At 41.2% G+C, this 24615-nt stretch overlaps 1 protein-coding gene across 2 annotated transcripts; it reads left to right on the top strand.

Moving 5' to 3' along the window:
* Positions 1 to 2481: 2481 nt before the first annotated feature.
* CXCL9 (C-X-C motif chemokine ligand 9) lies at positions 2482 to 11965 on the top strand. 2 transcript variants are annotated; one of them, XM_019932746.3, is made up of 4 exons: positions 2482 to 2611; positions 8465 to 8591; positions 9857 to 9941; positions 11175 to 11965. In XM_019932746.3, exons 1-4 carry the CDS (start codon positions 2533 to 2535, stop codon positions 11277 to 11279), a joined length of 396 nt encoding a protein of 131 aa, XP_019788305.1. In that variant the 5' UTR covers positions 2482 to 2532; the 3' UTR covers positions 11280 to 11965. The 2 variants fall into 2 exon arrangements, with proteins under 2 accessions (XP_019788305.1, XP_004326493.2); XM_004326445.4 differs by lacking the exon at positions 2482 to 2611 and adding an exon at positions 7189 to 7357 and having other exon boundaries at positions 11175 to 11964.
* The last annotated feature ends 12650 nt before the right edge of the window (positions 11966 to 24615 follow it).

Here is a 24615-nt window from a genome sequence, read left to right as displayed (position 1 = left end):
CTCTGTGTCCTAATCTCTTCTTATAAGGACACCAGTCACAATGGATTAGGGACCATCCTAATGACCTCATTTTAACTTAACTACCTCTTTAAAAATCCTATCTCTAAGTAAAGTCACATTCTGAGGTACTGGCAGAACTTCAACATACGAATTTGGGGCGACACTATTCAGCACATATAACATGTTATACTTCAAAAAATTGTGTAAGAAACATGCAAGAAATGAAGGCAACAAAATAGAAAAAGCAGGTATTTTAACTGAAAATGGATTAAATCTTCCTATTCAAAATCTGTAAAGAAATGACATGTATTTATAAAGTCAACACCCTGACTCCACTTGACAAGTCATCCTGAAAAGGTCGAAGATGGAGATATTAAGCCAACACAAACTGTCAATAAGTAAAAAAACTGAAATAAGCACTGATCTCAGGCGTCCAGTTTCACATGTTAAATGAATGAAAGTAAATACAAATGACAAGAGAATTGGGAAACTGGTACATCTATATACTGATGAAGGCATTACAAAATTAGTCCAATCTTTCTGACAAGCGAACTGTTAAAATGTTACAAAAGAGATAAAAATGTTTTTAACCTCTGTCTCTAAACTTCCAAAGAAGAAAAATATCCCAAGAAAATAAAATCTCTGAAAAAATAAGGGTACTTGTTGCACTACTGAACCAAGGGAAACAACTACAATGCCCAGCACTGAGAAAAAACAGACTACAAATACCAAGAACCATTTTTAAAATGTATAAACTACATAGATACCAGGAAATGTTAATATAAAATAAGATAAATGATATTGTTTATTGACAGTCAGATTAGATATAGGTGTGTATGCGTTTGTGAATGTTCTCATGTCACTCCCTTGGGTGAAATCCTTCAATGTATCCTCACCACACAGGGATTTACAAGGCCCTTCATCCTCTGGATCCTGCTACATTTCTAGCCTCATTTCTCACCACTCCCCCATTATCACTCTACCCTTCGCCCTTACCAAAGTTCTTGCAGTTTTTGCAGTTTCCAAAACTTAGCACACTTTTTCATGCCTCCTGCTCAGAATGCTTCCCTGCCGCCCACCTTCCCCTAGTAACTAATTCCAACCAAATCTCCTTCCGGACCTAACTCAAACTGTGTTTGAGGCCATGAGCCAAAGTTGTGACCTTCCCTGCACCTCCAGTCATTGTGTACAATCCTTTATCATACCACTTCTTCCACAGTAATTGCTAATTGACATGCTGCTCTCTTTCACTCAGCTGTGAGCTCTTTGAGGGCAGAGACTGATGATTGTTCATATTTGTGTCCTAGCACGATCATAATAAAAGCTTGATGAATGAAATAATGATAAACAGTAAATGGAGGGTCTCAAGAACATGGATTTTTTTTTCTTGTAAAGTTAAAGTTACTTAGATAAGCAATCTGCATGTAAATCGCTTTAACATGGATATGTTAAACAAAAATATTTTCTTTCTTTTCAAGTTAGGCAGCAGCTTCTCAATAACTATGGTTACATTTTATCAGACTATAAGCTGACTTGCCAAAAGTCATAGAGCAAAAATGTGTTACTGCCAGCATTCAGCTGCAGCTGTCCTTTAAATGATGTACTGACATTCCCTCTCAGGACAGGTTCTTCACATAGTTAATCCACTCCATAAACTTTAGATAAAAAATCATAAACCAGGAGGCCAGATATTAAGATCAGTAAAGGAAGAACTTGCTCCTTTCTCTTCGTTACCTGAGACACAGACAGGACATGAACCCCACTCCACCCCTCACACCCCTCCAGCTATGATGTGCTTCTAGGCAACTCCCCGTACTGTAATACTTTGGAAGGAAGGAATGACTCCCTGCATGGGGAGAAAAGAGCAAAGAAGAAAAATCAGAATGCTAAGTAGGGGCTTCTGAGGCTTTCAAGAAATAAAGTCTTTTCAAGTCAGCATCCTTTAATACTAGCAATAGCTGCTGAGAGGAGGGGAAGTCCACAAGGCAAGAAATTCAAACAGGCCTGGGGGTTTCACTATGAGAGAAACTTACTTCCCCTTTCAAAGTAAAAGGGAAGACTCAGATTTTCACCGCAGCAGGGTCACGCTGTGTATATAATCAAACAGACAGCACTGGCCCCATAACCAAACAGACGAAAGAGGGAGGCAGGCGAGCGCATGTGAAAACAGAACCCTGCTCTGCCCGGGAGGGTGACATCAGCATTTAATGCCTGGGGGACAGGAGGCAAATGAGGTTAAAACTCCATCCAAAGGGAAACGCAATTATCTGTTAGTTTCCCTGGGGCTTCTAATCCCTGGCTTCCTTCCCAGGGCTGTGAGAACTGCCCGCAGTGTCCTCTCCCCAGGTTTCTGTTTCCCCTAAATGCCCCATCTAGTCATAAACGCCCCTTCAGTCGTAAACGTGTTTTCTCTCAGCCTTGTCTAGACAATTTCCAATAGGAGGCCTGGGAAACAAGCGAGGAACGCGCCTCATCTGAGGGCGTCGGCCCCAGCCTTCAGGCCCAAGGGCCAAACCTGCTCCGCGCCGCCTAATGAGGCGCAGCCCGACCACTCGGCCGGCCTCTGTCCTGCTGGCAACCGGAGGAAGTTCGCCACCTCCGGATAAAAAAAGTAAGACTGTACCTCGAGTGACTCCTAAATGACCCCAGCACCTCCTCCTCTCGTTCGGTAGACTTCCGTCCCAGTCACCGCGACCCAAGGCCGAACGACCCTCCTAGACCTGGCCCAGCGGCCTCCGCCCCAATGACCCGGCCCCTCCGAGGCCAACAGTCCCGCCGGCCTCAGCCCAAGCCTCCCGTGGAAGCTGCAAACCGGACTCCGCTCCCGGCGTCCTTCGGGGAAGCGCCACCCCCTCGGGTTGGGAGGTGAGGGTCGAGGGGACACGCAGGAGGCAGAAGGGAGAGATCCCGAGGCGCACAGACACTACCTTTCTTCTCGACGTGCTTCATGGTGGGAGCGGCGCAGGTAGCGGAAACACCAGCAGGGCCACCAGCGGAGCAAGATGCTCCGTCTGCGACGGCAGCTTCCCCACCGAAGGTTCTGTAAATTGACTGGCTGGGCATGCGCCGTGTGCTTACACCTGATGAGCCCAGAAGCGCGCGGGGCGGAGCCAGGCCGGGGGCCTCGGTTCCCTCACTGGTTCCCTGCGCACGTGTTAACTGTAGGCCTACTGTTGCGCACGTGTTAACTGTGCGCCTGCTGAGTGCCAGGCACTGCGCTCAGCACTGCGCGCCGGCATGGACGCTCACAAGCCTTTCCTGTTCTAGTGGTGTTAGGAGATGTTCACCGTAAGATAGCAGATAACGTAACATTGCCTTGCATGTCCTTTGAATGAGGAGAGGCGCATAGTGCCATGAAATCACATGGTGGGGGACCTGACCAAGTCTGGGGATCAGGGAAGTCTCCCCAGGGGAAATGCTAACCTGGAAATCTAAGGTGGGTAAATTACTAAGCAGTAGGATAGGTAGGCAGATTAGGCACAGCATTCCAGGCAGGGAATAGACGAGCAAAAGGAGTGTGATGGGAAGAAGCATTGCCCCTCTGAGGAACTGAAGGAGGAAAAGCAGAGTTGGTGGAGCAGAGAGTTATGCAAGAAGAGACTTGAAAGGTGGGCAAGGGCAGACCATTCTAGGCCTTGTTCTTTTTATTTATTTTTTTCTTTTTGCGGTACGCGGGCCTCTCAGTGTTATGGCCTCTCCCGCTGTGGAGCACAGGCTCCGGACGCGCAGGCTCAGCGGCCATGGCTCACGGGCCTAGCCGCTCCGCGGCATGTAAGGAATCTTCCCGGACCGGGGCATGAACCCGTGTACCCTGCATCGGCAGGCGGACTCTCAACCACTGCGCCACCAGGGAAGCCCTAGGCCTTGTTCTTTATCCTAAGAAGGTTCCATCTAACTCTCTTTGCTAGAAAAAATGGTCACTAGCTCTATGGTGTTTTGCAGTTGAAATTGCTTGTTGCCATTAATTTCACCAACCTGTGAGGTTAGTAATAGTTTTCTCAGCTGAGGGAACTGAGGGTCATAGAAGTTAAGTATTTGGCACACAGATGTTAAGTAGTAAGGCTGAGACCTGAACCCAGCTCCACCCTACCCATGGTCACAGTCATTACCAAAAATTAAACATAAACAAATGAATAAGCTGTGTCAAAGATCACCACAAGTTTTCTTCAAAAAGAATTCTTAATATTGTATTTAAACATAATAATCCATCTAGAAACCAGTCCAAAAATGTGCATTGTGTAACAGAAAATGCTAGTATCTGTTCCCCTCCTACTCTACAGCGTGCATTCTCAATGCGGGGGAGGAAGGATTGCCCTGAAGGGGAGAGAAAATTGGTTCCTTCGGGGGCTAAAAAATCTTAGATATTACAATGACTTATGGTCCACCAAAGTTCAACCCTACCCAACAAAATTTTATTTCTTAATTAATTTTTCTCTTTAAGAAGAAATTAAATTAAGATTTATGTTAATTTAAATTTGATCTAATTTATCTCAGGAGAAGCAATTATGAAAAAAAAGTTTGAGAAACACTGTTCTACAGTATTGGAACCCTCAAATTTTAGTGGATCAACCAGAATAAAGATCACATTTCTTAACTTTCCCTGCAGCTAGCTGTGGCCATGTGAATAAATCCTTGTCCAGGGTATGGACAAGTGATAAGTGAAGAAATGAGAGGGATGCCCTTTTTCTGCCTTCCCACCAAGCTGTACTTTGAAAGTGGACCTGGTGGCAAGCCCCCGTTGGCCACATGCATGAGGGCAGCAATGTAGAGATGGTGATAAAGCAACAAGATAGAAGGAGCCTGGGAGACCTCATGGAGATCTCAGAACCACCGTATAAGCCCTAGTCACCTGCCTCTGTTCGGGAAAACACACTTTTATCTAGTTAGCCACTATTAATTTGGATTTTCATTACATGCAACTGATCCCTTACTCTTATTATATTTTATTGTGGTAAAACACACGTAGCATCAAATTTACCCTCTGAACCATTTCTAAATATGCAGTTCAGTCGTGTTAAGTATATTCATATTATTGTATAACACATCTCTAGAACTTTTTCATCTTGCAACACTGAAACCCTAAACCCACTAAAGATTAATTTCATCTCACCCTTTCCCCCAGCCCTTGACACCCACCTTTCTACTTTCTGTTTCTAAGATTTGACTTTAGATACTTCCTGTGACTATTTGTTCTTTTGTGACTGGTTTATTTCTCTGAGCATAATATTCTCAAGCTTCATCCATGTTGTAGCATGTGACAAGATTTCCTTCTTTTTTAAGGCTGCATAATATTACATTGCATGTATATACAACGTTTTCTTTATCCATTCAACTGTCAATGGACATTTGGGTTGCTTCATTTCTTAGCTATTGTGAATAATGCTGCCTTGAACATGGGTGTGCAAATATCTCTTTGAGATCCTGCTTTGAATTCTTTTGAACATATTCCCAGAAGTGGGATTGTTGGATCATATGGTAATTCTATTTTTAATTTTTGAGAACCCTCTAATTTTTTAAGGAACCTCTATATTGTTTTCCATAATGGCTGCATCATTTTACATTCCCACCAACAGTGCACAAGGGTTCCAACTTTTCCACATCCTCGCCAACACTTGTCATTTTCTGGGTGGTTTTTTTTTTTGCGGTACGTGGGCCTCTCACTGTTGTGGCCTCTCCCGTTGCGGAGCACAGGCTCCGGACGCGCAGGCTCAGCGGCCATGGCTCACGCGCCCAGCCGCTCCGCGGCATGTGGGGTCTTCCCGGACTGGGGCACGAACCCGTGTCCCCTGAAATAGGCAGGCGGACTCTCAACCACTGCGCCACCAGGGAAGCCCCTGTTTTCTGTTTTTTGATAGTGGCATCCTGGTGTGTATGAGGTGATAACTTGTGGGAAGCAGTCAGCCATCAGAGCAGGCTGCGGACGTGCCAGGCATGCTGCAGCTGCTCGAAGGGACTGTCCCTACTTGTTCCCCTCCTTGTTCCATTCCATGGGAGATAAATTACCAGGGTCCAGAGATCAGAAAGAATGTAAAATGAGACAAGCAAAGCTGTCTCCCCCCTGCACTTGCAGGTTATTTTTGATGATTCTGGGTTTATGGGTTTTCTCCCAGGGAAGTTAACCTTGAGCCGAGACAGTCTTCAGATAATGTAAACCACCGTCTGGCAACCTTCCCTTTTCTAGTCTATATAATCTGCAGCTGTAGCACAATAAAATTTGCCTTGCAACCAGCAGTAGTCTTGGTCCTGCTGACCCCATGTGTCGATGCTATTTCATGTCCTTACCCCTTCCCTTCTGGCTCTGATTGGTTTGATCTTCTTCGTTCGGCTGGTCTTCGGCAATAACTCATTGTGGTTTTGATTTGCATTTCCCTAACAATTAGTGACGTTGAACTTTTTTCATGTGCTTATTGCCCATTTGTATATCTTCTTTAGAGGAATGTGTATTCGAGTCTACCCATTTTTTAATCAGGTTATTTGGATTTTGTTGTTGTAGAAGTTCCATATAATATTAACTCCTTATCAGATATATGTTTTGCTCCCATTCCATAGGTTGCTTTTTCACTGTTGATTGTTTTCTTTGATACACAGAAGTTTTAAAGTTTGAGGTAGTACCCACTGTCTATTTTCAACTGATCCATTATTCTATCTATTTAAAAAAATAATCATCTGTAGCAGCAATGACATAAAAAACAAAAAGAGCCTACCACAGTAGGAAATGACCTAGTCCCTGAATTAATTAAGATGCCTTTTAATGTATTTTGATTGTTTAAGATTGTTGGGTAAGCAATATAAGAAAAAATAAATGTGGCCATATATTATACATAAAGATATTCTACAAATAGTAAGAAAATTTGAAGAGTGTTTTACTTATCTGGACTTTAATATTTCCCATCTGGAATCCACATCTCCAGCCCTTCTTGTATGATGTTATTATATTCATTATATAACTTATTCTTCATCCAGGTGAGCAGCTGTTACTGTGCTAAAGGCTGCCAGTGATGATGGTTTCACATCTCTTATGATAAACTACCCATTTATGTGAAATGGAAACATATAAATCATGCAGAAATTCCCTTGGATCAGAGAGTAGGGTTTCCCCCAGCACAATTAAGTTTGTGGTCAGTTTAGCTGGATCAGCTAAGACAACCAGCCAATCAGATTTTAGGAGGGAAATGGATTTCCTAAATAAGTATGATTTCCAAGAGCATGTTCTCTAAAGAATTTCTCAGGCTTAAAATCAAATACAGGAGTGACTCAGTAGAACAAATACAGGAGCAACTCCATTCTACCACTATGAAGAAAAGTGGCGTTTCTCTCCTTTTGGGTATCATCTTCCTGACTCTGATTGGAGTTCAAGGTAAGGGATTCTGAGTTATATTGGGTTAGTCAAGTCAGAGATGTGAACTGCTAGAAAAGTCCCTTGATTTGCCAGTGAAGGTAACTGCTTTGTGTGCATCAGAAAGTGATGTGAGTCAGTTGTTGTCAGTTATCCAAAGTTCATATCTTGGACCTGCCAAGTCAAATACAAGTCTTCTCAGTCCACGTGTGTGAATTCCTGGCACAGAGTAAGTGTTCAATAAATGTTTGTTGAACTGGGTGATAATGAGATGGAAGACTTTGTCTCCTAAATTATTTTTGTCACCCTGACAGTGTTTCTTGATAAGTATGTCTGTGGTTGACAAATTAAGTATCCAATAATCAGAGAGGTTGTCCCTAATCTGTTTACTAACTTCCTTTGTTATTTGGGGCAAATTAATGAACTTTTCTAGACTTCAGTTTCCTCAGCTGTAAAATGGAAATTTTATAGTTATGCTTTTTCTACCTACTATACAATGTATGGCATATAGGAAGTACCGAGTAAATGTATGTTGAATAAATGAAAAAATTAAGGAATGAAGACAGTGTATTTTAAAGAATTTTCAAAAGTTTAAAGTACTACTGAAAACCAAGGCAGTGGGAAAGATCAGGATGGTGGTGGTAATTAGTTATTGTAAGTGGAGCTTTCTGTTGAAACGAGTACCAACTCCATTTCACTAAGGTCAGATAAAAAATGGCTTTGGGATTTGCTTGAGATACTATGGTCTGCATAGCACACACGAATTAGGTATCTGTGTATCTGACCTGTGATAGACATTTATTGAATATTATAAAAATCCCTTTTCCTAAGGTTGTAAAATATGGTAGTTAAGAGTAATGCCTTTGGACCCAAAGAAACCTGTGCTGAAACCCTGCACTTGTCCCCTAAAAGCTGAAAGGCTTTGTTTTTTACTTAACTTCTCTGAACCTTGGATTCTTTATCTATAAACCGGAGATAACACCTACTCAAAATCTCGTGGTAATGATTAACAGACACTCAGTAAGTGATAGTAATAATCATGACTAAGTCAAATGTATCATTTGGGTGGATCACCTAAATTGAGACATTGCTCTAAATCGATGTTTTCTACCTCTCTTTCCCCCTTAGGAACTCCAACAATGAGGAATGGACGCTGTTCCTGCATCAACACCAGCCCAGGGACGATCCATTCAAAATTCTTAAAGGACCTTAAACAATTTGCCCCAAGCCCTTCTTGTGAGAAAACTGAAATCATGTAAGTAAAAACTCATCCAACACATAGGCTCCAGCAATAAGTTTAGTGTGAGTATTACCCTCAGAACACTTGCCCATTCAGACACTTAAAATGCAGATAGTTGCCCCTCCATAAATCCAGTCTACTTCTTCCTTTCTTCTAAAAAAACAAGCAATGTCTGGTAGAGGTTAGGAACCAAAGATGACATGTTCATTGTAGAAAATGTTTAATGTAAATGACCCAAAAGAAGAAATTAAAAATCGTCTATAATCCTACCATTCAGTGATAGGTAGTGTTAATCTCTCTGCATATAGTCTTCCAAATCTCCCTCATTGGCTTTGTGTGTACATATATAGACGCTATATATATATATTTATACACACAATATATGTACCCAAAAATAAAATCATACACTACATACTGTTTTGTAATCTTTTACATTAACACTATATAATGAACATTTCCTGTCAGTAAATCTTCTGTAATAACATCATTTTTTCCTAATAATGTCAATTTTAATGGCCAAATTTTATTCTATCATGTGGACGTACCATAATCTATATGACCAACACCTAAATGTAGGTTATTTCCAATTTTTTTGCTATTGAAAACAAACTGCTATTGTAGCAATATTGTGTCTTTAATTCTTTCCTATTAGTAATACCTTTCTAGAGATTAGAATTGCTAGATTAAAGGATATGCCTATTGTAAGTTTTTTGAAACCTAAATCAAGGATGCTGTATAGAATGACTACTCTTATTCTTAGATTAGACAGAAATTAAAGAAAATAGTCTTTAAATTGTTCCTGGAGAGTCTGATGTAATTTTAAAAATTCAACCAGTCTGTTAATCTTGTCTTAAGAAAACATTTTATTGATGTTTTAAGTTGTTTCACTAGAAAATTTAGCAAAATTCATGCTCATTTTCATTGTTTTGGGGGAAAAGAAAGTAGATATATTGGCAACTTGTCTATTTTATATTTTCACTTAAACCTAAATAGCTTTTTCCATCATAACAGAACCAATATTATCTTTAGATTTAACTTTCTCCTATTGCATATACCTGTTGGGATTTTTTTAACTTAGAGTTACGTGCTATCCTAGAAATGTATCTAAGTCCCCTCAGTCACTTAAAAAATGAAAAGGCAGGAAAAAGACTGGAAGTCTCAGATGCTTATAGTGATGACACAAGTACATTTTTAATTGGGGAATTGAATTCTGTGGATAAGATGAAGCATTTAAATTATTAAAAGTAAAAAGAAATATCTTGTTGCTATTTCTTTGGTAGTGCTACAATGAAGAATGGGGCTCAAACCTGTCTAAACCCAAATTCAACAGATGTGAAAGAATTGATTAAAGAGTGGGAGAAACAGGTTGGTGAAAAAAAGGAACAAAATTTTCTTTCTTTTAGAAATTAACTTTGGAAAACAAAGAATCATGTAGTTCCTTTAAGGATACGTTCTTCATTCATGTTATTGTGCTCCTATTTTTTTCGTAGAATGATGTCATCACCTTGAGGTGTAATGGTAGTCTTGCTTACAGTATCACTTGTCTATCTCTCCCACTAGAATGTGTGTTCCATGAGGGTAGGCAGCTTGTCTTTCTTATCCAATACAATAAATGCGTATTGAGTGGTAGACAGTGAGGATAGAAAGGATATAAGGTAGGGAATTCCATGGTGGTCCAGTGGTTAGGACTTGGCACTTTCACTGCCAGGGCCCGGGTTCAATCCCTGGTTGGAGAACTATCGCATGGCACAACCAAAAACAAAAAAAAAGGTAATAAGATAAAGTCCCTTCCTTCCGTAGCAAATTTGCTAACAATTAATTATAGTACAATGTGAAAAATATAAAATAAATATATGTACAAGAATCTTGAAGATAATAGAAGAAGGAGTAATTAACTTTGCCAGAGGTGAGGGGACAGGAAGAAAGGGTTAAGGAAGACTTTTTATATCAGGTGACATTTGATTTGGGTCTTGAAGGATAAGTAGTTCACCAGGAGGGTAAGGACAGCATAAAAAACCGACTAGAGTCATGAGCGAGCTCACTGTGTTCCAGGAACCTCGGGTAATGTGGCTGGAGTTTGTGCGGAGGGAGTGAAGGGATTGAGATAGAAAAGTAGACCAGGAAAGGGGGAAGAATCCTGCATGGTGTGCTAAAGGGTTAAGTTTGAAGAGGGCCACAGAATATGTAGTTGGGCACTTGGTTCTGGACTCTGACAGACTAGCAGTTCTGCCACATACTAGCTGTGCAACTTTGGGCAAGTCACCCGCTCCGAGCCTCAGTCTCCTCATCTGTAAACATTGGATGATAATAGTACCAACCTCAGAAAACTATAGTTGGGACAGGTGGGTCATAAGCAAGATTGCAGTGGGGGTAGTAATGAGCCCAGAAAATGGACAGAAGAGAACCAGTCAGAAGGCTACTGCCTCCTCATCAAAGTGAGTGAAATAGAATCAAAAAGAGCCCCTCTGAGACTGAAGCAACTTTAAACTGGTTCTGAGGATAAAGAAAGACCACAGTCTGGAGAGTCCAAATATAATATAAGGAAGGAAAAAGGGTAAGATAGAGAAACATTACCCTTTTTTTTCTGTCTCCTCACAGGTCAACCAAAAAAAAAAGCAAAAAAAAGGGAGAAAATATAAAAAAACCAAGAAAGTTCCAAAAGTTAAAAAATCTCTACATCCTCCTCAAAAGAAGACTACATGAGTTACCATTTTACCAGCAAGTATTTTGTGTTAAAAAGTTTCTTTTTAACTATACTGAAATAATTCCAAAAAGGGATGGCATCTTCATACATAAGCTTGTTGATTTGAACTAGAAAATTTAAAGCATTATTTTGAAATTGTCATTAAAGGTAGCAAGTTGCTTTTAAAATCCAGCTGTGAAGAATTGTTAGAGGCTAGAGTTTGTCTTTGTTCTTCCACCTCTGACCAGCTGAATTTCATCATGCTTAAGCCCACAATCTCCGTAACGCCCACATCTGGACCAATGTCCTCACAACCGCATCCCACACACAACAGCTGCCTGCGAGAACAGCTGTAGGCTTCCCAGGACTCCAGAGAATATCCTGAGGCACACATCAGCAGGCCCCAGCCTGGGAGCATGCTGGTAAGCGGAGCAGTTTGGAATCGAGCTGGACCTCACCAAGCTGCCATGGCCGTCAGCATCTGTATTTGAATCTGCCTGTGGGCCTCTCATACAATGCATCTGAGATATCCATGCTGTGTATAACTGTACCATTTACATATACATGTACACTCTCTAAGCAAATAATTAAGTGCAAAGCAGTATTGACATATATACCCTGTAGTCTGAAATATTTTCTTTGTTAAAAGACAATGCTATCAATAAATGCACCACTGATCAGAAAACAAGTCTTGATTTTTTAATGTCTCAGACATGTACCTCAACTATTGCACGTGTAACAGTAATTCTCATGTGTCCTTATTCATTTGGTTTCATCTCAAATAAAGTGTAATTGAGATAAAGACATGGAAGTTCTTTAAAGTGCTCTTTGGAGACATAAAAAGACTTCAGCATAAAATCTGACAATACCTTATAACAGCATTGACTTACAAGAGTTTATGCGGTATGCAATTTATTTCCTAATCCTCAAGGCCAATGCTATTCCAATAAGAATATACCCAGGAGACCAAAAATGTCCTGACTCTTTTCCATAACCTAAAAATATATATGTTTAAATATTATAAAGCCTCAAGTAGTTATGGAGACCCAAACATAGGATAAGTTATTCCAGAGTCCAGAAAACTTGGGCTGGAGGTATTATGCAGTATGGAGTCTCTAAGAAGGTTGGGAGTGGACAGAGAATACCAGCCTTGTACGTTTGAGATACACTTGAGAGGCCAGGTATGTGTGATATTTGAGCAGGTAGCAGCTGCTGATGGTGAACATGACAAAGCCCACAAGGACCTTAACCTGAGACACAGCAGTATGCTGTGGAGAGAGCTAAGATTCTGGCTTCTGAGATATCTGAGTTAAGATCAATCCCACCACTTATTAGCTGTGTGACCTTGGTTCAAGCACACTTTTTAACCTCCCTGTACACCAAGTTCCTCCTCCAGGATTGCTGTGAGGAACAGGCCCAGCATAGATCTTGGTGCACAGCAAGTCCTCAGGGTCGGTCCCAGCCTCCCCCGACCATTTACCTCTGCTGCACTTTCTTCGCAACAGAGGGTGTTTCACATCTCATACACACAGAGAAATGTTTCCAGGACTGAGAAAATAGGTTGGAGAAATGAGATCAAAAGCCTGCCTGACCAGTTCTCTGTATCTATATTTTTATACCCATAGTCCAGACCATCATTGTCTCTTTTTTTTTTTTTTTTTTTTTTGCGGTACACGGGCCTCTCACTGTTGTGGCCTCTCCCGTCGCGGAGCACAGGCTCCGGACGCGCAGGCTCAGCCGCCATGGCTCACGGGCCCAGCCGCTCCGTGGCATGTGGGATCTTCCCGGACCGGGGCACGAACCCGTGTCCCCTGCATCGGCAGGCGGACGCTCAACCACTGCGCCACCAGGGAAGCCCGGCCATTACTCTTGATTAGATATAGTGACAGACACGGTGGATCCCAGCTTGCACTTGCTCTCCTCTGAGTTCACTTTGTCTTCATGACTGGTGGCCCTGTGACCAACAATGGTCCCAGGTCCTCCACCAGATGCCTGGAAGTGGACCTAGAGAGGCAGCAGTTACATAGAAGCAATAGCTTCCCATAGGTCCCTAGCAGTCCCAGTTTGGCAGCCAGCCAGTCTTAGCTTCTTGGATTTTTGTCACAAACTCTTATGTGTATAACTGTACCAGTGCTTCTGAAGGTTTGGTCAGTGAATCTTTCTCCAGTCCCTTGACTATCCTCCCAGACTTTCATTTCCCAAGATCCTCCCTCATCTGTGTAACATCTGATTCCTATAGTAAATCCTCTAATCCCTTAATATTCAGAGCGACTCTGCTTCCCTAACTGATACACCTGTGCCCGAAGCACTCTTCTTTGCACAGCTGTTCCTGCCTCTTCATTTGAATTTCAGCTTCAATGTCACTTCACAGTCTCCTTCCCTTATCACCCTTAGTGAAATAACCATCCTCTCCCCAGACCCTGTCTGTTGTAGTGCTTTCCAAAGTGGGATGTGTACACCCTATGGGGTAGATAAAATTAGAGTATTTATAACATATTTTGTCTGAAAAATAAGAAAGAAGTGAAGATTTACTATAAATCTGAAGTCAGCAATTGATACTGGCAGCTTCACTCAATGCATTTGTCAGGTGAGCCTGTGTCACATACAGATTTCCTGTGGAAAAAGTGAGACTTCCTTACCTGGGAGGGATTGACATGCGCCCTCATTCAGTCACTTTCTTCACTTTGCAACAATGGGTTGCCACTTATGTGGGCACAGTCCTCTATGGCTAACTCTAAACTAGAACCAGGATCATGGGATAATAAGATAGACTGCTAACTAAGCCAATCTTGACAAAATGGGCGAGTGGCTTTATAAGATTCCTAAGGGGACTTCCCTGGTGGTCCAGTGGTTAAGACTCCATGCTCCCAATGCTGGGGGCCCGGGGTCAATCCCTGGTCAGGGAACTAGATCCCACATGCATGCCGCAACTAAGACCTGATGCAGCCAAATAAATATTTAAAAAAAAAAAAAGATTCCTACTAAGAAATTCATGTGGAATATAATAATAATGCAAACAAACTAACAAAAGAATAAAACATCCATACAGGGGATGCCTGTTCCAATTTTACCTAGAAGGCACACGATTTTTAAAAATCTGGTAGCTATGGTCTGTTTCATTCTCCTTTATCAGATAAATCAATCTAACTGGGCTTCCCTGGTGGCACAGTGGTTGAGAGTCCACCTGCCGATGCAGGGGACACGGGTTCGTGCCCTGGTCCGGGAAGATCCCACATGCCGCGGAGCGGCTAGGCCCGTGAGCCATGGCCCCTGAGCCTGTGCGTCCGGAGCCTGTGCTCCGCAACGGGAGAGGCCACAACAGTGAGAGGCCCGCGTACGCAAAAAAAAAAAAAAAAAAAAAAAAAAAAAATAAAAATAAAATAAAAACAATCTGAAATTACCTTTTAAAAATATTTATATAGCTATTTCCTGTCCCCTACCCCACCACAAACATAATTTTCTTGACTACAGAAAAGTTTATTCTCTTCACCACTGCATCTATAGTGTCTAGACCAGTGCCTGGTACTTTGGAAGCACTTAATAGGTATTTCTTCAGTTGATTGACATGTGCTTTACCCTAAATTTTCTTTCATGTCTTTTCCAAATCAATCTGAACTACTCTTGTCATGACATCTAAACTTACCATGCTCACTTCCGCCTTCAGCTTTGCTCACGCTCTTTTATTCACCTGCTCCACTCACCTCCCACCCCCATCTAACTGATTCCCGCCTATATATGATTCAAGTCTTGCTTTTCCATCCCAGAATGCTCCCAGTCACACTGAATTCCTCTCCCTGTGACTGCCCTGTTGTAAAGTGACCTTAACTCTTAAGAATTGTTCTCTGATTTAAAATTTAAATTATTTTGCTATACCAGAAAGCAGTTTGTATCAGAACAAATTTTATATATTAGAGCAATGGGTAATCAGTGAAAATATTAAATCTGTAAGCTATACGTTTAAATTGAAATGCCAGTGATCTCTTGGTCAGTTAATTAGGAGAAAGCTATTTGAGGTTTCTTTATCCCTCCTAGGAAGATGCAAAGTTGCTTTCTTATTAGAAAGGAAGATAAAGAGAGAAACTGCAATCATAGGTGATTTAGAATACGGTCACTCTGTTTTCTGGCTGGTATAGAGAGGATGAAATTAGGTGAGAAGGGAAAACAAGCAACCTTTCTTACATATAAGGAGTTAATTAGCTTCTAGGCAGTCAGTCACCTGAGGCATTTTGAGGCAAGTTAATTTAAAGTTCCCAGGAGAGTTTTTGATCCTACATTTTGTGTGTGTGTGTGTGTGTGCGTGTGTGTGTGTGGTACGTGGGCCTCTCACTGTTGCAGCCTCTCCCGCTGCGGAGCACAGGCTCCGGACGCGCAGGCTCAGCGGCCATGGCTCACGGGCCCAACCACTAGGCGGCATGTGGGATCTTCCCGGACCGGGGCACGAACCCATGTCCCCTGCATCGGCAGGCGGACTCTCAACCACTGCGCCACCAGGGAAGCCCAATCCTACATTTTAAGGAAGTAAATAAATCACAAATGAGTAATCAAACCTAAGTGTGTGAATGAGAGTGTGGACTGGGGCAAATTGGTAAAAGATTACAGGGAAAGGTGTCAAGTTCTATAATACGTAACTATTTGCTTTCTTTAAAAGTTTGCTATATAATGGACTTCCCTGGTGTCACAGTGCTTTACAATCCACCTGCCAATGCAGGGGACATAGGTTCGAGCCCTGGTCTGGGAAGATCCCACATGCCACAGAGCAACTAAGCCCGTGCGCCACCACTACTGAACCTTCGCTCTAGAGTCCGCGAGCCACAACTACTGAGCCCGTGAGCCACAACTACTGAGCCCACGTGCCACAACTACTGTGGCCTGCACACCTAGAGCCCACGCTCTGCAACAAGAGAAGCCACCGCAATGAGAAGCCCACGCACCACAATGAAGAGTAGCCCCCGCTCGCTGCAGCTAGAGAAAGCCCATGCACAGCAATGAAGACCTGGCACAGCCATAAATAAATAAATTTATTAAAAAAAGAAAAGTTTGCTATACAAATTTTAAAATCTCATCCTTTAAATATACTATTTCACTTTACTGTTCCAAGTTGACTATTTTCATAAGGAATTTTTTTGCTTAAAGAAAAGGAAAAAGTTGCTGGGACCTCTATCTTCAGGGAATGAGGCCGTGGCCTCTGCCTTCTGCGTAGAGTGTAGGACCAAGTGGGCCCAGTCACCTACCATCAGCTTTCCTTAACCATCTGAGTAGACAACCTGAGCTTCCAATAGAAGGAGGAACTAACATCAAAACCTATAAGTGTGAGAGGAGAAATGACAAAGTAAATTATTAACAGAGAGGGAAAAAGCGTTGTTACTTAGAAAGAGTAATGCCAGCAATCACTTCTACAGTATTAAAAGCAGCAGAACATACCTCAAGGCAGATGTCTCTTGTTTGGAGACTTTGATTAGGGCCAGACTGGCTGGGGGTTTTTATGGAATGGAAGTTAAAGCAAATGCAAGCTAAATCTCCCTGAATAGTATGGGAATAGAAATGACCTCTGGCAGCTAGGGAGGGTGTTGGGAATTCTGAAACAGCAACCTTTCTTACCAGTTTGTTTTTTAAAAAAGAGAGGCAGAAGAAGGAGATGGGAGTAAAATGCCACTGTAAAAATGACAGCAGGCTGGAGTAAAGGTATAGAAACCAGTGAGAAATTTCCTGTGGTGGGATGACCAGCTTGCTGGCTTTTCTTTTTTTATATATATAATTTTTATTGGAGTATAGTTGATTTACTTACTATAATTACTTTACTTATAGTTAATTAAATAAAAATGGAAGTTGGAACAGTATATGACTACATACCTACCAAAATGGCTAAAATTGATAAAACAGACAATATGGCTTGTCTACGACAGGGCACAGCAACAGGAACTCTCATGCACTGTTAGTGGGGACAAAAATTGCTATTCCATTTTGGTAAAACTATTTAGAATTAACCAAAAAGATGAACATCTAAGGGATGACCAGCTTTAAAACACTGCTGTGTAACACAGTTTGTTTTTTAAAAAATTTTATTAGAGTATAGTTGATTTACAATGTTGTATTAGTTTCAGGTGTACAGCAAAGTGAATCAGTTATATATAGATATACATATATCCACTCTTTTTTTTTTTAAGATTCTTTTTCCATACTGTATAGGCCATTACAGAGTATTGAGTAGAGTTCCCTGTGCTGTATAGCAGGTTTCTACTGGTTATCTATTTTATATATACTAGTGTGTACATGTCAATCCCAATCTCCCAGTTTATCCCTCCCTGCCTTACACATTCAGTTTTAAATGCCAGCCTGGCTGGGACTCTGAAAATATTGGGAAAGATTTTAGATTTCTAATAATTGGGGGAATTAAGTCACTTTATTTGGATATTGAAGGTAACTCCAGACAAACAGAGAACTTTGGGCTGCTTGGGTTATGTGGCAGCCATGGAGGTGTGCTGCTTGGATCACCCTTCAACAACGAACTTGCTGCTCAGCTGCAATAAGGGTGGTTAGCTGACCACATCCAACAGCAGCACCTTGGACTCACCCCAGATTTTGAGACCACGATCTTGCTGGGCAGCCTCCAGCCAATGACTGAGTATAGAAGAAATACTAGGGCCTGGTCATTTCTGCCCAGATGGGCAGTCTTTCATCAGGAGCTCCCCACTGGATTGACTAAAACTTTGACAGATCTGTATCCAAGTCTGAGGCAGTCTCTGCTCAATTCTGCTTCCTCCCACTTTTATTTTTATACAGGGTCCCACCAATAAACCTCTTGCACATCTGATTCTGTCTCAGTGCCTGCTTCCCAGAGAGCCCAAATGACACAGGTTACATATAATATACTTTTTATTTTAATCAATAAGTATTAGCTGCTATTATCTTTATGGTTATCTCCTATAACCCCAAACACAGACTTTTAACACTGGGAGAAACCTTCCAGATGGAAGGACAACCAAGAGCTTCAAAACCAAGAGACTGGAAGATATTTCTGATCCTGCCACTCATGAGCCATGTAGCCTTTTTAAAAAAATTTTTTTTCCTTTCTTTTGGCGGCTCCTTGTAGCATGCAGGATCTTAGTTCCCCGACCAGGGATCGAACCCATGCCCCATGCAGTGGGATCGGGGAGTCCTAACCACTGGACCACCAGGGAATTTCCAATGGGCTGTGTAGCCTTAAGTCTCATGGCCTCTTCTTCATCTGCAAACTGAAGCATGAGAGACTATGACCTCTAAGGTTTCTCTAAGGGCTCCCCAAACATTATCCCTTTTCAGCTTTCTGCCCAGTACACCACAGTTTTTGCTAATTGGATACCTTAACTTGACCACCTTTTACAATGATGTTCCCTGTACTCCTTTAAATATACTTGTATTTTAAGATAAACTGTCATGGGGAACTAGTTTAGGACTGCTGAAATGTGAGAAGCCCACTTCTCCAGTCTTAGATTATTTTGATAACATGAGATGGAAATTAGAAGACTCCAAAAAGTTTTCGTTCTTTCTTTATTCCCTATCAAGAGCAATGCCAAGTAATGTCCAGGTAGTTCTCACATTGCTCTATCTTTCTGCCTGCAGGTGGGATTTTCCAATTGTCCAATTACCCCTGTGGGTCCCTCAGGTTGGGGATAGCCAAAAGCAGGGATGTTATTCCTTTTGTAACTGAGTCTCTGAGGATATAACCAGGAGAACGCTTCAGGGGAGGAGAGAGAGGTGGTCTTACCACTTTTATTTATTTCCTGAAATAAATAAGATCCTTGAGGTTGTAGATCCTCGAGGACATCCCTCCACAACTTTCACGTCATTTGGGTTACAGAGGAAGAGATTTCTTCCTAAAAATTTATAGAAAATTTTTTAAAAAGCAAGCAAGCATGATTTATAAGCAAAGAAAGAAACAGGGAATTTACACACATTACGAGTTCTCTCCCCTTATTGTAACTTGTCTTTTGAAAAAGGACCCCAAAATCTTATATCTTGCTTAAAAACTTTAAAAATACCATCCACAGCCTACCCTATTTCCCATGAAATAGAAAAATTATGTAGTAGTATCAGGAGATTTGGGGCCCCAAAAGGGAAAATTTCTTAATCAGTGAAAATCAGGAACACCCAAAGTCAATCACATTAATAGTCTTACACAGTCTAAATTAATCCAGCAGTAATAGTAGATTTTTACAGAATAAGGCAGTGAACAGCATCAGGTTCAGCTGGCACACCCAAGAAACCTGGCGAAAGGATAAAAGCAAGTCTTTGTTTCTGTTACCCATTATGAGATTAAATGGTGCTACAATGTGCAGTGGTCTACCTGCAAAGGAGCTGGTTATCTCCTCTCTATTCACAAAATCATTCGCGCAAAGCCAACTGAAATCATGCTTTCAGGTTTTAAGTGTAACCACACAGAAGATATAAACTATTAGCTGGTTCTTGAGAAACATTTTGACTTTAAGAACTTGGCTACGGTGGTTTAAGAGAAAAAATCCAAGAAAGTTGATGGAATTAGTCCCTATTGAATCTGGGGTTGATAGATTTGTCCAAAGGCCGACCCAGTAGTCCTCACTGTCCACAAGGAGGAAAGGGTAGATGGAATTATGGATAAACTCACAATAAAGCTGGAAAAAGAGGAGGGAAAAGAAAGAACAATAAAAAAAATTAAGAGAACCAATCAAAATATGAAAACTAAAATTTCTTCCAATATCAGTTTCCTGCTGAGTTTGTATGTAGTCATTTTGTCAAATGGTATAATTTTCTTGTTAGAAAGAAAAGCATGAGCTCCCTCCAGTGGCTAATCTAACAATTAAAAAAAATTTTAATTAGCAAAGAACGGACACATGCCTTTCTTTTCTGAACACAGTCACCATCATTGGTTTCTAATGAGAGAGACAATAACTAGAATTCACGTGTTAGTCACTCACTGATTTTGAGACAAATTTTGTCTGTGGATAGCTAAGATATTTTAAATTCTTTAATAAATCACACAATTGAAGAATTGGAAGACTAGAAATTGTTTATTCATTCCTTCAACAAATATTAACTGATTACCTACTATGTGCCATGCATTGCTCCAAGTGTTGAGTATAGAGCAGTGGACAAGAAAAGGGACTTATTAAACTCATATTCTAGCTCAGAAAGACAGACAAACAATTAAGCTAGTGAATACATATTATGCCAGAGGCTTACAAGGGTAATGGAAGAAGTAAAGCAGGAAGTGTGGGGTGGGAGGCAGGATGGGAGGTCAGGCAAAGCCTCCCTAATAAGATGTCACATGAGCAGAGAGCAGGAAAGTGAGTGAGCAAGATGTGTGGTGCTTAAGACAGAGGAGACAGAAGGTGTGAAGGCCCTGAGGCTTGACATGTTGAGGGAAGCTAAGAGGCCGTTTTCCTGGGCAGAGTGGACAAAGGGAGGGGAGCCCAGAGAGGTAAGGTGGGGTCCGTTTATAAATGGTCTTCTGTGCTCCTGAAGGACTTTAGCTTTAAATCTGAGAGAGAAGGGAAGCTGGAGGAGTAACTGGATCTATTTAAGGATCCCTCTGGCCACCACTACAAGAAAATACACAACAGGGGCAAGGGAAGGAGCAGAGAGACCATTTAAAGGCCAATTACCAAATCTGTTTCTAGAAGGAGGGAGAGACCAACTGTATCCAATGCTGCAGGTAAGTTAAAGAATGAAAACTGACCACTGGATTTAGCAACATCAAGGTGATTGGTGATCTTGATAAAAACAGTTTCAGTGGAATGATGGAAGCAAAAGACTAACTGGCATTTCTTAAAAAGTTAAATATAAACCTATCATGTGATCTAGCCGTTCCACCCCTAGGCATTTACCAAGAGAAAAGGAAACATATATCCATAGAAAGACTTGAACGCAAGTATTGATAGCCCCAAACTGGACACAACCCAAATATTCAACAACAGGTAAACAGATAAACAAATTGCAATATATCCATATGATGGAATACTACTCAAAAATAAAAGGGGCAAACGATTGATACTCACAACATGGATGAATTTTTAAATAATTATAAGTGAAAGAAGTCTGACACAAAAGAATAGATACTGTATGATTCCATTTGTATAAAATTTCTGCAAGTGCAAACTTATCTGTGGTGACAGAAAGCAGATGTGTGTTTGTCTACGGATGGTGCAGCACAAGGAAACTTGGGGATAATGGATATATTCATTACCCTGATTGTGATGATGATTTCATGGTTGCATACATGTATCAAAACTCATCAAATTGTACACTTTGTGGCCAGTTTCTTATAAATTAATACCTTAATAAAGCTATAAAATAAATACATTAGCATAAAAAATAAAGGGTGGGACCTCATGTGAAAGCAGAGGTCCTGGTCTTAGCTAGGCTCAGGAATTTTCCATCCTATTTTGATGTGTATTTCGAAAATATAACCAGCACATCAAACCCATCATTCCCAGATATTATTGCTTTGGATAAGGTTAAATGAATAGTGTATACTTAAGCATCAATTTGAAGAAAGATTCGGTTGATCATCATGTGAATCGTACATCCACGTGGCAGTATAATAAAGTTACGAGGTTGGCATGAGAATTGGCTTTGTTCAACACTCTCATTTTATAAAGAAGGAAGGATTTCCTAAGGAATGCCACAAAGTTCTCTTAAATAAATGATACTAATAAACTCTTACGGAGATTACTACCTGTCCCAATTGAGTTCTTGTTTATTTATTCCCTGTGTATCCTCTCATCAAAACTGTACACATCCTTCAAGACATCTCAAATACATCATCCATCCTCATGAAGCCTTTCCTTATTCCTCAAAACACACATGACCTCTCCTTCCTTTAGTCAGAGCCTTATTGTACCCAGCAAAGACTTGCCTGTAGTACTATCCATCTCACTAAGTTCTGACCAAGGAGATAGATGCAGAAGTATTATACATTATTGTTTGGGGGGAGTTCCCTGGTGGCCTAGTGGTTAGGATTCCAGTCTTTCACTGCCGTGGCCAAGTTCACTGTTTCAGTCCCTGGTTGGGGAACTGAGATCCTGCAAAGTGTGTGAGTGACTCAGAAAAAAAAAAAAAAAACAAAAAAAAAAACAAAGAAGTACTATATTGTTTGGAAATTTTGTAGGGCTAGTTCAGCTGGGAGGTGTACCATTTTGCCCTTCCCCACCTTCCTCCTTCCTACTAATGTACTTGGAATAAGATTTAATGGCTCAAGACTGGTGCTCAAGCTGCTGTCTAGACTATTACCAAAAAGGCACCCCAAGTAGAGATATAAGTCAAAAGAGTATGCTTCTTATGCAAACAATTTAAAATAGCCCTCTAGACTAGGCTCCTTCAAATAAGAAATTTTTAACTCATCTGGATCCAGATATTATGATCCATTTTATAATAATAGGTTCTCTTTTGCAAAGTTATAAAGGATAGTTTCTTTTCTAGAATAATTCACTTTAGGTTAAAAATCATTTGGGGGTCAGAAAAAGATGGAAAGTTCCTTTGCCAATTCAAGACTAAATACAGAAATGAATATGGAGTTTTCTTGGTGTTGATCTAACATACATTAAACATATGTACATTGCATTGCATATAATATAGCCATTATTTAACATCTAAAAAATACATATTTAGTTAGCCACTCTCAGCCTCAGTTTTCTCATCTATCAAAAAAAAAAAAAAACCCTGCTTCAGGGTGTTTGGGGGGTAAAATGAGCAGACCCATATGCCCTCCTTAGATCAGGACTGCATAACCTCACTCGACTCATTTTCCTCAGCTCCTTCCTTGCTGCACACACCCCTCCCAACCATTAGTCACACCAAGACTTCTGGTCATCCTTTAATTCCACCAGACTTTTTTAAGTCTTTGCACCTTTACACTGGTTGCTTTCTTTATGTAGAAAGCCTTTCTTTCCCTTCTCCAAAAAAATTCGTCTTCCAGAATTTCAATCAAATGGTACCATAACTGTGAAACATTCTGATTCCTCTGGCTATGTTGTCCTATTGCTTCCACTCCTCTATCGTAAGAACACATTTATTCATTTTAAGAGTATTTTCTGGGCTTCCCTGTGGCGCACTGGTTAAGAATCCTCCTGCCAATGCAGAGGACACAGGTTTGAGCCCTGGTCCGAGAAGATCCCACAGTCATGGAGCAAATAAGCCCGTGTGCCATGACTACTGAGCCTGCGCTCTAGAGCCCGCAAGCCACATCTACTGAGCCCACGTGCCACAACCACTGAAGCCCGCACACCTAGAGCCTGTGTTCTGCAACAAGAGAAGCCACTGCAGTGAGAAGCCTGTGCACCGCAACGAAGTGTATGCCCCGCTTGCCACAACTAGAGAAAGCCTGAGAGCAGCAACGAAGATGCGATGCAGCCAAAAATAAATAAGAAAAAATTTATTAAAAAAAAAAAAGAGTATTTTCTATGTCTCTCTCTTATTAGTCTGTGAGTTTCCTAAGGGCAAATGCCCACGCCTCAAAACACTTAGTTGGTCCAGTGGTTAGGACTCTGCGCTTTCACTGCCAGCTGGGTTTGATTCTTTGTCTGAGAACTAAGATCCCGCAAGCCGCGTGGCACGGCCAAAAAAACCCCGAAAACACGCAAACAGAAAAACACTTACTGGGGCTTCCCTGGTGGCGCAGTGGTTGGGAGTCCGCCTGCCGATGCAGGGGACGCGGGTTTGTGCCCCGGTCTGGGGGGATCTCACATGCCGCGGAGCGGCTGGGCCCGTGAGCCATGGCCGCTGAGCCTGCGCATCCGGAGCCTGTGCTCCGCAGCAGGAGAGGCCCCAACAGTGAGAGGCCCGCGTACCGCTTAAAAAAAAAACAAACAAAAAAAACAGCTTACCCTAGTGCCTGACAGATTGTGAATACTGTAAAAGCTTGTGACATGGTCTGAGTGTTTTACTCATAAGTCACATTTTAGTGACTTAAATATTCATAGTACATAAGCTTACGATTTTGACAGGAATTATATTAAATAATTTCAGTATGTTTTGTTTTGAGGATGCTTTTTTTCTTACTAATGCAACCAACCAAAAACAATGTTTTTAATTTAAATCTGTGACAGGGTTTAAAAAAAAGATTTATTGCTTACATTTACTTCTTAATAATTTCATGAGTACCTGATTCAATGATTAATAAATAAAATAGTCATTCTCCAAATGTGGCAGAAAAACTAATAGTGGTTTGCACAGTGTGCTTGAATTTGCTTGTGCCTAGATGTGGTTACAGAGTTGCCTTGTTTTTGGCTCATTCCGACCTGGCCACAGATGACCTGGACTGAAGTCGGTGTTGTGTTAAATTGCTGTTAAGCAGGGGAATACCATGGTTCATCTACAGATGCCAGACCAGCTTACTAGCTTACA

Source organism: Tursiops truncatus, chromosome 5 (assembly GCF_011762595.2).
Source record: "Tursiops truncatus isolate mTurTru1 chromosome 5, mTurTru1.mat.Y, whole genome shotgun sequence".
Taxonomy (NCBI): domain Eukaryota; kingdom Metazoa; phylum Chordata; class Mammalia; order Artiodactyla; family Delphinidae; genus Tursiops; species Tursiops truncatus.
Note: the sequence above shows the minus strand (reverse complement) of the source record. Positions and strands in the feature narration are given on the sequence as shown.

What these genes read in the sequence shown, in the direction of transcription:
- CXCL9 (XM_004326445.4), top strand. Translation starts at nt 7,192, where the DNA reads ATGATTTCCAAGAGCATGTTCTCTAAAGAATTTCTCAGGCTTAAAATC. An exon ending in GACTCTGATTGGAGTTCAAG is followed by an intron (nt 7,358 to 8,464) that starts GTAAGGGATTCT and finishes TTTCCCCCTTAG; the next exon opens with GAACTCCAACAATGAGGAAT. An exon ending in TGTGAGAAAACTGAAATCAT is followed by an intron (nt 8,592 to 9,856) that starts GTAAGTAAAAAC and finishes TTTCTTTGGTAG; the next exon opens with TGCTACAATGAAGAATGGGG.